At 39.3% G+C, this 13,224-nt stretch overlaps 1 protein-coding gene across 5 annotated transcripts; it reads left to right on the plus strand.

Moving 5' to 3' along the window:
- Positions 1-333: 333 nt before the first annotated feature.
- On the plus strand, positions 334-13,224 carry zgc:77486 (uncharacterized protein LOC405808 homolog). Of its 5 annotated transcripts, none has more exons than XM_047374593.1 (7): positions 334-476; positions 1,601-1,799; positions 2,140-2,233; positions 2,749-2,889; positions 6,558-6,700; positions 7,986-8,093; positions 9,752-13,224. In XM_047374593.1, exons 1-7 carry the CDS (start codon positions 351-353, stop codon positions 9,898-9,900), a joined length of 960 nt encoding a protein of 319 aa, XP_047230549.1. In that variant the 5' UTR covers positions 334-350; the 3' UTR covers positions 9,901-13,224. The 5 variants fall into 5 exon arrangements, with proteins under 5 accessions (XP_047230549.1, XP_047230548.1, XP_047230551.1 ...); XM_047374592.1 differs by having other exon boundaries at positions 335-476; positions 2,122-2,233; XM_047374594.1 differs by lacking the exon at positions 334-476 and adding an exon at positions 534-845 and having other exon boundaries at positions 2,122-2,233.

Raw genomic sequence — 13,224 nt, forward strand, 5'->3', positions numbered from 1 at the left:
ATTAAAGTTAGGGGTTTCACCAAACAAGTTTTCTCATGGTTGAAAACATAGTTTTAACACATCTTAAAATGAATCTGAGTTAACCTTAGTTTTCTGTTGAACCATTCTATCTTGGGTGCATGAGACAAAGACAAAGGTAAAACACTACATACAAAAACACTTAAAACATTTGTGGTAGTCATAACGTTTTTCCTAATATTGGCCTAACCAAAGCCCTTCTTTATCATTTAAAACATACATTTGCTGATAACCACGATGTTATGCTAAGAGATTTGACTAATATCATCCCTTAAAACCAAATCTTTCGGCGTCTGTTGGTTCCTGTCATCTGAATCGATTACGATGACGTCATGGTCAGTGCTTCGAATGTCGGGAACGCGCCCGGGGTAGGAGGCCGCGCGCGCTGTGCTGGGGACACAACTTGTTCAAATCTAAAGCTCAAGGTCGTTGACAGCCTCCTTTACCTTGGGTTTCAGGTACTGTCTTTATCCCGGGCAGATATAGGAGTGTGTCGCTGCGTCTTACTAATTTTAAACTCGCCAGAAGAGTGTCGGGAAGCACACTGGTTGAGGTTGGCTGAGTATGCTAGCAGCGCGGCTAACGTTAGCCTGCTATAGCTAGAGTTTATTCGATTTAAACAATCCGGATTTGATTGTTGTTTGTTACCAAGGATACGTGTGTTTTTATCTCTGCGAGTTCCTTTGTAAATAAAGGTAAACGTGTAGGTTTTGTTCTTATTTTCGCGTTGGTATGTAGTGTCAGACAGATAAAGCGGCCACCGAGGCTGTTTGCTAATGTTACTGTTTGCTGTGAGCTATGCCATCACAGGACTGCTGTGGTTTGGGGTCAGTCTGTCAGTTAGAAGTTGTTTAGGTGGATATTAAGCAGACTTGCCTTCGTGCTTGCTGAGTATTTTGTTATGGAAGAGTTTTATGTGTGTTTTTGAGCTGGTTTCGTTGCTTACATGTCTTTTGGGTTTGTTCCTTTTATGGTAACTTTTTTCTGATCTAAACATCTTGCTTTGCGGCGGAAGAAAGTGTAATCTATCAGCTAGCTGGTGCTTTCGCATACCGTCGCTCGCCCTTTAAACTGCATTTGTGAACGACTCTTTTGTAGCTTTTGTTTGTTGACCCTTTCTCGTTTTTTCCTGGTAAATCCTCCGCTTAATAGGATTAACACTTTCCCTTCGTTGCCCTAATTGAAAAAATCTAGATTCGTTGTACTTTCTATATTTTGCGCATGCTGTTAACTTTCTTATAAATGTGTTTTTGTGTTTATTTTATTTTATTAAAACCTGATTTGGATTCAGTTTTAGTTTATTGTTTTTTGATCATTTAAAGACTGGACTGGACTTTGTCACTCAGTCAATGGTGTTGGACAACATTTTGCTGAACTTATAAATCTATTAGACTAACTTTGATAAAACTTAAAAATTACAAAATAATATTGGACCATAACATCTAAAACCCTGAATTTGCTTCAGCTCTGTTCTAATGCCGCAATGCCAATCTCCAAGCTCTTTTAGCTGAAAAATGAAAAATCCGTCTAGTTAGATGGGGACTGTTGGCAATTTTTACTAACTATTCTACCACATTTTCAGGAATATCCTCTCCCACCCCCCTTCCCCCTCTGTCAGAGCATGGCTCAGGAGACCAATCAGACGCAAGTGCCAATGCTTTGCACTATGGGATGTGGTTTCTATGGTAACCCCCGCACCAACGGCATGTGCTCTGTCTGCTACAAGGAACACCTGCAGAGACAACAGGGAGGGGGACGATCCAGCCCTCCTGGAGAGAAAGGTAGGACAATAGGACAGATATAACCTGCCACCAACTGGGTTCAGTCTGATATGGTTCTTAAAGGTGAGAAAGACAGGTACACTTTCAGGCTTCAGAGCACTTGAATTTGCTAAAAGGGGTTGGAGAACAGCTGCCTACACTGTGGCATAAGAAAGCAAGAGAGTGACATAGTCATGTGTTGTTTCGCCTGAACTCAAAATACAACCGATCCTCTTTTCTAAGGCAGTGTGTTTTCTTTAGAAAAATCCTTGAAATGAGGTTGAAAATCATCTCTCTATAAGTTCAATACACTGCGTTATCACACTTGTCTATTCACACACAGCTGCTGCATCACCCTCAGGATCACCAACATCAGCTAGTGTAACTGTGGAAGACACAAAGTCGGAGCTCAGCACAGAAGCAGCAGGAACACCACCTGAGGAACAAACAACCAGGTATGCTGACAAACCCCTGGGGCATTTTATTTGCTTATTATATCTATGAGATTAATGAATCTGGTCCAGTTGTTGTGGCCCATTATCTGTTCATTTGATTATTCAATTTCTACCAGTACCATGGATTGCCTCTGCAGAATGAGATTGTCAGCCTTTTTGTTGGCATAGTAAAATACCACGGTATCACAGTGTTAGCATTAAGATTTAAAACAAATGTGTAAAATTAGTAGTATTTTTCACTTGCTTATTGCATAGAATATTATACCTTTTTCCATTATGCTCTTAACAGAGTAACAAGTGTGGTCTAACAAGCTGATATTAGCGGATTAGTTAGCCAGGCTGGAGCTATGGTAGCCAAATGTCTATCAGATGTGCTGCTCTGTGCATGTTAACTAGTTTAAAACCATTTTGCTTTAATAATAATGGGTGGCGCTCATTTAGTTTCCACATCTTGACTGTCTGTGCTTTTTTTCGCAACAAGAAATATTTGCAAACTGTTGAATTTGTCTTTCAAGAAAGCAAGGAAAGACTGTAGGGCCTTCTGTCAGCCAGCTGACTGGAAGAGCACGGCAATGCGTGGGCCTGTGGGAGTGCTGTGTTTCTCAGTGCTCTCTGCAGTTGGAGAAAATTCAGACACTTTCTCCTGCATGTCATTGGTAGGACTTTAAAGCGTGAGACCAGTATGATATTAGAATTTTACCAGTTTTGGAGCAAACTTTTTAAAACCTCCATATGTCTTGTTACTGCTTACCGACTCATACCCGGTTCTGAGAGTATCGTGTAGTTTTTGCTTTATTCAAGCTTTTTAATTCTTAGTTTTTGGTCGTCACTGTGTAAAAACAAGATTTGCATTTTTTCTTTGCACATTTTGCTTTAGTTTTAAAACATGGTCACATTAATTCACCAGCCTTTTCAAAAGAGGTATCCAGGATTTCTGAAAGAGGTTTTGAGTACTAAGCTTGCTAAATAAAAGCAAATTTAAGCAATGTTATTTAGATCTGTTAACTTTAGAGATGACATTATGAGCCATACAGGTCCTTCTCAAAATATTAGCATATTGTGATAAAGTTCATTATTTTCCATAATGTCATGATGAAAATTTAACATTCATATATTTTAGATTCATTGCACACTAACTGAAATATTTCAGGTCTTTTATTGTCTTAATACGGATGATTTTGGCATACAGCTCATGAAAACCCAAAATTCCTATCTCACTAAATTAGCATATCATTAAAAGGGTCTCTAAACGAGCTATGAACCTAATCATCTGAATCAACGAGTTAACTCTAAACACCTGCAAAAGATTCCTGAGGCCTTTAAAACTCCCAGCCTGGTTCATCACTCAAAACCCCAATCATGGGTAAGACTGCCGACCTGACTGCTGTCCAGAAGGCCACTATTGACACCCTCAAGCAAGAGGGTAAGACACAGAAAGACATTTCTGAACGAATAGGCTGTTCCCAGAGTGCTGTATCAAGGCACCTCAGTGGGAAGTCTGTGGGAAGGAAAAAGTGTGGCAGAAAACGCTGCACAACAAGAAGAGGTGACCGGACCCTGAGGAAGATTGTGGAGAAGGGACGATTCCAGACCTTGGGGGACCTGCGGAAGCAGTGGACTGAGTCTGGAGTAGAAACATCCAGAGCCACCGTGCACAGGCGTGTGCAGGAAATGGGCTACAGGTGCCGCATTCCCCAGGTCAAGCCACTTTTGAACCAGAAACAGCAGCAGAAGCGCCTGACCTGGGCTACAGAGAAGCAGCACTGGACTGTTGCTCAGTGGTCCAAAGTACTTTTTTCGGATGAAAGCAAATTCTGCATGTCATTCGGAAATCAAGGTGCCAGAGTCTGGAGGAAGACTGGGGAGAAGGAAATGCCAAAATGCCAGAAGTCCAGTGTCAAGTACCCACAGTCAGTGATGGTCTGGGGTGCCGTGTCAGCTGCTGGTGTTGGTCCACTGTGTTTTATCAAGGGCAGGGTCAATGCAGCTAGCTATCAGGAGATTTTGGAGCACTTCATGTTTCCATCTGCTGAAAAGCTTTATGGAGATGAAGATTTCATTTTTCAGCACGACCTGGCACCTGCTCACAGTGCCAAAACCACTGGTAAATGGTTTACTGACCATGGTATCACTGTGCTCAATTGGCCTGACAACTCTCCTGACCTGAACCCCATAGAGAATCTGTGGGATATTGTGAAGAGAACGTTGAGAGACTCAAGACCCAACACTCTGGATGAGCTAAAGGCCGCTATCGAAGCATCCTGGGCCTCCATAAGACCTCAGCAGTGCCACAGGCTGATTGCCTCCATGCCACGCCGCATTGAAGCAATCATTTCTGCCAAAGGATTCCCGACCAAGTATTGAGTGCATAACTGTACATGATTATTTGAAGGTTGACGTTTTTTGTATTAAAAACACTTTTCTTTTATTGGTCGGATGAAATATTAGATATTTAGAGACCCTTTTAATGATATGCTAATTTTGTGAGATAGGAATGTTGGGTTTTCATGAGCTGTATGCCAAAATCATCTGTATTAAGACAATAAAAGACCTGCAATATTTCAGTTAGTGTGCAATGAATCTAAAATATATGAATGTTAAATTTTCATCATGACATTATGGAAAATAATGAACTTTATCAACTCTATGAGGAACATTAGCCCGTAAAACTAAACTTTGGCCCCAAACTTCATAGAAATGACAAAATAGCACTTATTTGTGAAGTGGTAAAATCATACGTGATTAAACGTTTTGTTTTATAAATAAATATCAGAAATATCTGCTATGCATATACAGGGGTTGGACGATGAAACTGAAACACCTGGTTTTAGACCACAATAATTTATTAGTATGGTGTAGGGCCTCCTTTTGCGGCCAATACAGCATCAATTCGTCTTGGGAATGACATATACAAGTCCTGCACAGTGGTCAGAGGGATTTTAAGCCATTCTTCTTGCAGGATAGTGGCCAGGTCACTACGTGATACTGGTGGAGGAAAACGTTTCCTGACTCGCTCCTCCAAAACACCCCAAAGTGGCTCAATAATATTTAGATCTGGTGACTGTGCAGGCCATGGGAGATGTTCAACTTCACTTTCATGTTCATCAAACCAATCTTTCACCAGTCTTGCTGTGTGTATTGGTGCATTGTCATCCTGATACACGGCACCACCTTCAGGATACAATGTTTGATCCATTGGATGCACATGGTCCTCAAGAATGGTTCGGTAGTCCTTGGCAGTGACGCGCCCATCTAGCACAAGTATTGGGCCAAGGGAACGCCATGATATGGCAGCCCAAACCATCACTGATCCACCCCCATGCTTCACTCTGGGCATGCAACAGTCTGGGTGGTACGCTTCTTTGGGGCTTCTCCACACCGTAACTCTCCCAGATGTGGGGAAAACAGTAAAAGGTGGACTTATCAGAGAACAATACATGTTTCACATTGTGCACAGCCCAAGATTTGCGCTCCTTGCACCATTGAAACCGACGTTTGACATTGGCATGAGTAACCAAAGGTTTGGCTATAGCAGCCCGGCTGTGTATATTGACCCTGTGGAGCTCCTGACGGACAGTTCTGGTGGAAACAGGAGAGTTGAGGTGCACATTTAATTTTGCCGTGATTTGGGCAGCTGTGGTTTTATGTTTTTTGGATACAATCCGGGTTAGCACCCCAACATCCCTTTCAGGCAGCTTCCTCTTACGTCCACAGTTAATCCTGTTGGATGTGGTTCGTCCTTCTTGGTGGTATGCTGACATTACCCTGGATACCGTGGCTCTTGATACATCACAAAGACTTGCTGTCTTGGTCACAGATGCGCCAGCAAGAAGTGCACCAACAATTTGTCCTCTTTTGAACTCTGGTATGTCACCCATAATGTTGTGTGCATTTCAATATTTTGAGTAAAACTGTGCTCTTATCCTGCTAATTGAACCTTCACACTCTGCTCTTACTGGTGCAATGTGCAATCAATGAAAACTGGCTACCAGGCTGGTCCAATTAAGCCATGAAACCTCCCACAATAAAATGACAGGTGTTTCAGTTTCATTGTCTAACCCCTGTACTTTCTTTGGTTGGTTGGTGTATTGCTTTACAATTTAGTTGTCTGTCAGTGGCTTGTACTAATTTTGTGTTAATATGAATTTTAATTGCTTCGGTACCCAGATTTTCAGTTTATCTTTTAATTTTCTGTCTTAACAAAACACGCAACTGTTAGCCGTATATGTACAAACTGACAGAAGATGTCCCTTTCTGTTGTATAGTTTGTTTTCACTGTTTGTCTTAATTTAAAGCAATGCTTTTTTGCCTGTTGTGATGTTAGTCCCAGCTCTCCGAGCCCAGTAACTCAACAGATGACAGCTATGAGCATCTCCCAAGATTCAGGGGCTGTAGACCCTGATCAAGCAGTGGCTGAGGGAGGAGAGGAGGAAGAGGAAGAGGAGGAGGGTACATCAAATATCACAGGTGAGCATTAAATAAAAGGTTTCTAAAACAAGTCCTAAGTTTTGCAAGAGGAAAAAATAAACAAAAGTGGGAAAATGGAAGTTGTTCCTGCGCTACTTTAGTATTCTAATATTCAGTCATTAGGAGTGATTCTTTTTTGTTTTGTTTGCTTGTTTCCTGGTAAAATACGCAATGCGTACTTCCTGGTTTTGCTTTTGGTTTAAAACAATACGGCTTTAATGCATACCTTTGGAAACTTGTTAGTGTTAATAGTAGTCATTATATTATCTAAATGAATTTAAATCCTAGGGGAATTTCTAGGGGAAACATGCATGTTCACCCTCAGGGATCAGTTTAATTTACTACCATTTTAAGTTATTAAAGACAAAAATATCCACTTGCACAAAATAGCAACAAATGTAATTATTACAGAATGAGTTTGCTGACTAGTAGAAGAACAGTTTTTATGATAATTTACCTCAAATGTGATTCTATTGGAAAATAGCAATATTCCAATGAAGGAATGTGAAATATTTGGAGCTTATTTCGTATTTGTTCAACCATTCTTTCATTTTTCATAATAGAACAGCTCTTCTTGTGAATATTTAAAGGTTAATAGAGCGTCTGTTTAAGATGTGGGGAAAGCTTTTAAAATAAACTTAAAATTTAAACTTTTATCACATTAGCCTTAAAATAAGCTATCCATTACATCGAGTACGTTTATTCAGTGTGGAACATTTCCACTGTTCCAATGGGAAGAGTTGTCTCGCATTCTGACAGTTGTGGGTTCGATTCCAGCTTTTTCCCCGGCTGCTTGTTGATGTGCCCTTGGGCAAGGCATCTAAACCCAGGTTGTGATGTATGGACGATTGAATCATGTTTTCTTGTTCTATTTTTATAAGTAGCTAAGAGTAATGGGACAACATTGGATCATTCAGAGATCCTCACTGAACTTCTGGAGTGAGTTTGCTGCACTGAAAGTAAAGGGGCCGAATAATATTGCATGGCACACTTTACAGTTTTTTATTTGTTAAAAACGTTTGACACATCCATTAAATTTCATTCCACTTCATGATTGTGTCCCATTTGTTGTTGATTCTTCACAAAAAATTAGAATTTTAAATCTTTATGTTTGAAGCCTGAAATGTGGCAAGAGGTTGAAAAGTTCAAGGGGGCCGAATACTTTCGCAAGGCACTGTAGAACAGCTTGAGTTCTTAGAGCTGTGCTTTTGTGGACTGAACACATTTGACCTTTTCGGTTGATGTTTATTCAACCAAGCATGTACTGTTTTCCTTCTAACCTCAGAACCTGTGGGTGATGGAGCACATGCTTCCTCTGATGGTGACCAAACTCCTGATAAAAACAAGAAAAAGAACCGCTGCTTTTCTTGCCGGAAGAAAGTGGGCCTTACTGGTAAGTAGGGAAGGTAATTTCCACACATCTGGGGTAACTATTAAGCTCTACAATGAAGCGGTGCTCAGTATGTATATGACTCATGGACCCAGTTTGCTAAAAATCTTTACTTTAAACCAGACATTTAGCTGAGACCATGAAATTGGTTATTTATGTAAAAAATGACATTTGATCATTTTCTTTATGGAAGTAGACAAAAGTTGATTTTCTGCATTGTTAGTTATCCCTTTTAGTCTTCTTGCCGAGCTGAAACCACGCAACATATTCATGTGGTGTTGCACTATTTTCTATATTGTCTTCAATTATCTCTTTAATATGTTAAATGTAACATTATGAATAAAAAGAGGAATTTACTGAACATATATTTAATCCTTCTAAAAGTTTAAACGTAATCTGTATTCTCTCTAGCAGCTGAGGGTGTTGTGTGTTTTTTTTTTTTTTAAGTCATAAATATTTTGTGTATATTGATAAATATACTGCGGGTTGTGAAGGTTCTGAAATGGTAAAGTTTGGTTTTTACTTGTGGTTTAAAACAGAACTGCTCATGTTTAGGTTAATGTCTGAACCTAAACAAACTTACAAGCCTGAACATAGCGTCATAACATGTGCTTTATACCCTCTTGCTGTATTTAATATTATAATAGCTGTTAAATATAAACAAAGTTGTACTTAATGGCATAAAAAAATCAACAAAGATGTTTCTGTAAGTTTTCTAGTAATATTTTATTATTTATAATGTACTTTTAAGTAAAATTACATCTTAGGTTTTTTCATTTGTTTTTTTTTTGACTATTTTTCTATTAAAGCAATACAATTTATTGAGTTGAAATTGATTGTTTCCACACATTTAATCATAACAGAGCTATAATATATTGTACTGCTTCTTTTTTTTTTTTTTTTTGAATGAAAATAATAAAAATTGGTGGGTAATATATGGCAATCACTGATTTTGTCAAACTGTAATGTTTTCAGTACGTTTTTGTTCCCTCTAAAATGCCAAATGTGGCTTCGCTTATTGAACCCCCATCGTTTAAGACTGTCTTTACGATTTTTTACTGACACGGTTAGAGCAAGTTAGCATTACAGAAACGATCCTTCTGTAATCCAGAGGGATTATAGATTCATACTGCAGCACTCGGGGTTTCCAAGATGCTGCCAACATTTTCAAAGTCAGCAGGTTCAATTGTTGAGGTTCAAAGCTGAAAGGATGAATCAGCAAAATTGCTGTACTCTAGTTAGCCTTCCTATTATCTGCTGAAGTCTTTTTGTTTTAAATTGTTATTATTCGTGCAGCCACTGAACAGTAGACATGTTTTAGAAAATATCTTCGTACACCTGTGACAATTGTTAGCACCTTCCTTGTGCTGAAAATATTTCCCTTTGAGTCTTCATCACCCTGCAACAACCTGCGCAGTGAAAAGGGGATTTTTGAGTTTCCGACTGGCTCGTCAGCCGTCCCGGCCAATCAAGCTGAAAATCTGCTAATTGTGATCACCAGCTGATTTCTCAATGCATCTGTGAATACTAGAAAATATTTACTGTCTGAAAGATTCATATTAAAGCAATTTCAACCTGTTGGGTTCAGTGCAGCAATACATATGAATAAAATAAAGCTGTTTGTGTGTATTGATTATTATTATTATTATTTTTCTTACTAGGTTTTGACTGTCGCTGCGGTAACCTGTTCTGTGCCATTCATCGCTACTCTGATAAACACGACTGTCCCTACGACTACCGGAGTGCAGCTGCTGCACGCATACGCAAGGAGAACCCCATCGTGGTGGCTGAAAAAATCCAGAAGTTATGAGGACTAAGTGCAATAAAGTCTCTAAGACTTTGTGAATTTGAACTATGGCGACTTGGATGAAAAACACCTGACATCGTGGCTTCATTTGTTCAAGGTAGTCTAAGGCGGGCGGGGTGGGGCAATGAGGTCGCAGCAGGAGTCAGGACGCGTCCCCTACTAGCATTTCCCTCCCCCTCTCTCTCTCTCTGCTAGTGACTGCAGCTAAATCTGAGTGTGTCTGTGTTTTGAGTTTGTATGAAAGTGTGTGTGTTTGCATACATCTGCTTGAAAGTTGGGGGGTGGGGGGGGGGAGATGTAAGGGGCTTCATGGACAGTTGATTTGCCATGGGGAGGGAAGGATTTCATTTTAGCCCTTTTTTTTTTTTTTTCAAACTTGGAGGGATTGTGTGAGTAGTTTTTTTTTCTTTTTTGTACAATCCCTGCAGGTAGTTGAAATAAAATCGGGATAAGCTGTTTGGAAACGTGCCACGGGCTGGATAATGACACAGGATTATCCAGAAGGTGTAGTTAGTTTAAAAAAAAACAAAAAAACATTTCATGTGTCAGACGTTTTAAGGGCTTTGGAATATTTTTTTCTTAGACTTTAAAATCCTGTAACCTTTGTATTGAAATGGCTTTTTTCCCCCTCTCTCGACTCTCACTCTGTGGATCCCCACATGTTCAAGTCCAAAGGCTCAGCATTTTTTGCATATTTCTTTATTTATGTTGACTTGTATGGGTACTGGGTGCATGAACAGTTATTGATTGGGGAGGGAAAGGTCAGAGCAGATGGAGAACCTTGACTTAACCAAGTGATTGAATCCTGTTTTGTTTTTTTGTTAGTTTTTTCTTTCTGTTTTAATGAGCATATGACATCAGAAGATCTATATTAATATATTGTAGTTAGCTTGAATTGTGTGATTGCATTCTATTTATTTTTTATCGTTTGGTTGGTTTGTGCTGGAGGATTGGCAGCATGTGTCAACAAATTGTTGGGATTTGCACTTTGCAGTTATATTTAAGTAATTCCATCTTTATTCTCTAACCATGACAGTAAAATTATAACCTCTGAAATAGATTGGAGTGCAGTTTTGCTGCAGTCTAGTGCAGTAAAATTGCCTTTTTCTCTTTTTTTTTTTTTTCTTTGAAACAAAGCACAACATATATCAACTGCAGAGCACAAACTAATGTGCCACACCTGTCTGGTTTTGTTCAGCATCTTGGTCTTTGAATTGTATATCTGAGCTATAGAGCAGGCTTGGTGACAGAAATTGCCTTGTTTTAGGGATAAGGCGTTCTATTTGAGGTTTTCCTTGAAAGCTTTTTTTTTTTGTGTTTGTTCTTTGGAGTCGGGAGTGTGGCTCCACGTCTCTCTAACCACCAGCAGACCACTGACACATGCCGAATGAAACTTGACCCGGGTCGCAGTTAAGCTACACACAGGAAAAAACATGTTCCGCTCAGCTACAGCTAAAATTGTCGCCGTGCTGTGCTTTTTACATCGCGCTCTGATTCAAATGAGTCCTTATGCAAAGATCGCTTCTAGCTAGCTTCTTTTCGGGAAGATCTGACCTAGTGCATGTGTGCAGTTGGACATGAATCGCCGCGTTGCAAGTTGACTGCATAGTTGGTAATGTCGAAGCTGTAACGAATAGAAGACCACACAGCAGTAGCACAGTGCATGGCTGAAACCTTTGGGGTTTAGGTTAACAGGACTCAGCAGTTTGGGGTTTGTTTTTCAAATGTAAATAACATATGGCTCCAATTCATATAATATAATCTTTATGTAGATTATTGCCAGGTCATTAAGGTGATGGATTGAGGTGAAGAACAGTACTATGTGTATTAAAGTGCTTTTCATAATTATCCGCAAAAAAGAAAAGTGCCCTTACTGGCACTGACAATTTCACCAATTTATTACCCCATTTAATGTACATTTACATGTAAAATTCAGTGTTTTCTGTATGCCATCCACTACTTATATCTTCACCAAGCCATGCATCTTCAGTTTGTTTTTTTCTACAGTCATCCTTAAGCATTTAACATCCTTTTCTTACTCTGTATCCCAAACCAGGCTTTTACCCTGCCTAAAAAGGCCGCAGTGACATTCAGGTAGCAGTTGAGGTTTCACCTTTTCATTATTTAAACTTTCACTGTAAACATCGCTTGATCTTGATCATTAAGTATTTATAAAAGAGCGGTAAAAAAGTCGCGAGGACATTGCAGGTTTTTTTTTTTTTTGTTTTGTTTGTTTTTTCCAAAACAAGCCAACGCAGATTGTGACCGATGTGAAGCTTTTCTTCTGAGATGAGTTCTGCTTTAATTCCTCCATTTGAATTCCTGTTGAAGTCTCTGTGTTGGTGATGGACATGTCTGAATGGCTGCTGGGGTGAGGACTTGGCATGCCAATACCGAGCCCATTTACCTGCGATAGGCTGAGCATCTACAAACCCTGACTGTGATTAATTTCTCCTGCTGTTTTGCATCTAGTGGAAAATTGAAATTCAGAGGGGAGTGAATCTTGGGTGACGTCTGTCGAGACGAATCTCTCTTTACAAAGACTTATAGCTGGTGCATCTCTGAATATTTAAACATAATTCCCGGACTTTCGATACAGAACATCTATCGTCGCTTTACAGATGATTTGTACAATGATTGTTCAGCTGCGTAAATCATGGGGGTTCCATGGTTTGTGCCTATTAATGACGGCTCATATCAGTAAACCAACCCAGTAAACATGCTTTTCCTAACAAATATGGGCAGTTTGAATGTAAACCACAATATTTCACACAACACATGACGATGTCAATTTAACAGACTATTTGGGTTTTATTTTGACTGTTGATTTGATAGCCAGTTGTCCTTTTTGCATAAATTGAACCACTAACATTGCTTGGACTGTGATTTGGCACCAGCAATTAGGGTTAGCATTCCTACGTAATCTTGGTTCTGTCAGTACATGAACCTTTTTTGTTTTTCCTTTGTGTTGATTATGTTCTGCCATCTTCAATTCAATGTTAACATAGCCGTTCATAATAGATGTATTCATCATACAGGAGGTTTGATAATGATAAATCAACACCTTATGACTCTGGTTTAAGTTTTGTTTCACTTCAGGAGTAAAGGCAAATTACGATTATTTTGATCACTGTCGTTAAAGATTGAATTGTAGAGATTTCAAATGAAATTTACTTTGTGCAGAGATCTAGTTCTTGTCCCTTCGCACTCCAGTCCCCCAGAGACACCACCGGATAACTTTTTTTTTTTTTTCTTTTAAGAGTTAGGATTGTATGATGTGTAAGATTAAGTATAAAACAATAAAATCACAAAGTTTATTTTAAAGTA

This window comes from Girardinichthys multiradiatus, chromosome 9 (assembly GCF_021462225.1).
Source record: "Girardinichthys multiradiatus isolate DD_20200921_A chromosome 9, DD_fGirMul_XY1, whole genome shotgun sequence".
Classification (NCBI taxonomy): Eukaryota; Metazoa; Chordata; class Actinopteri; order Cyprinodontiformes; family Goodeidae; genus Girardinichthys; species Girardinichthys multiradiatus.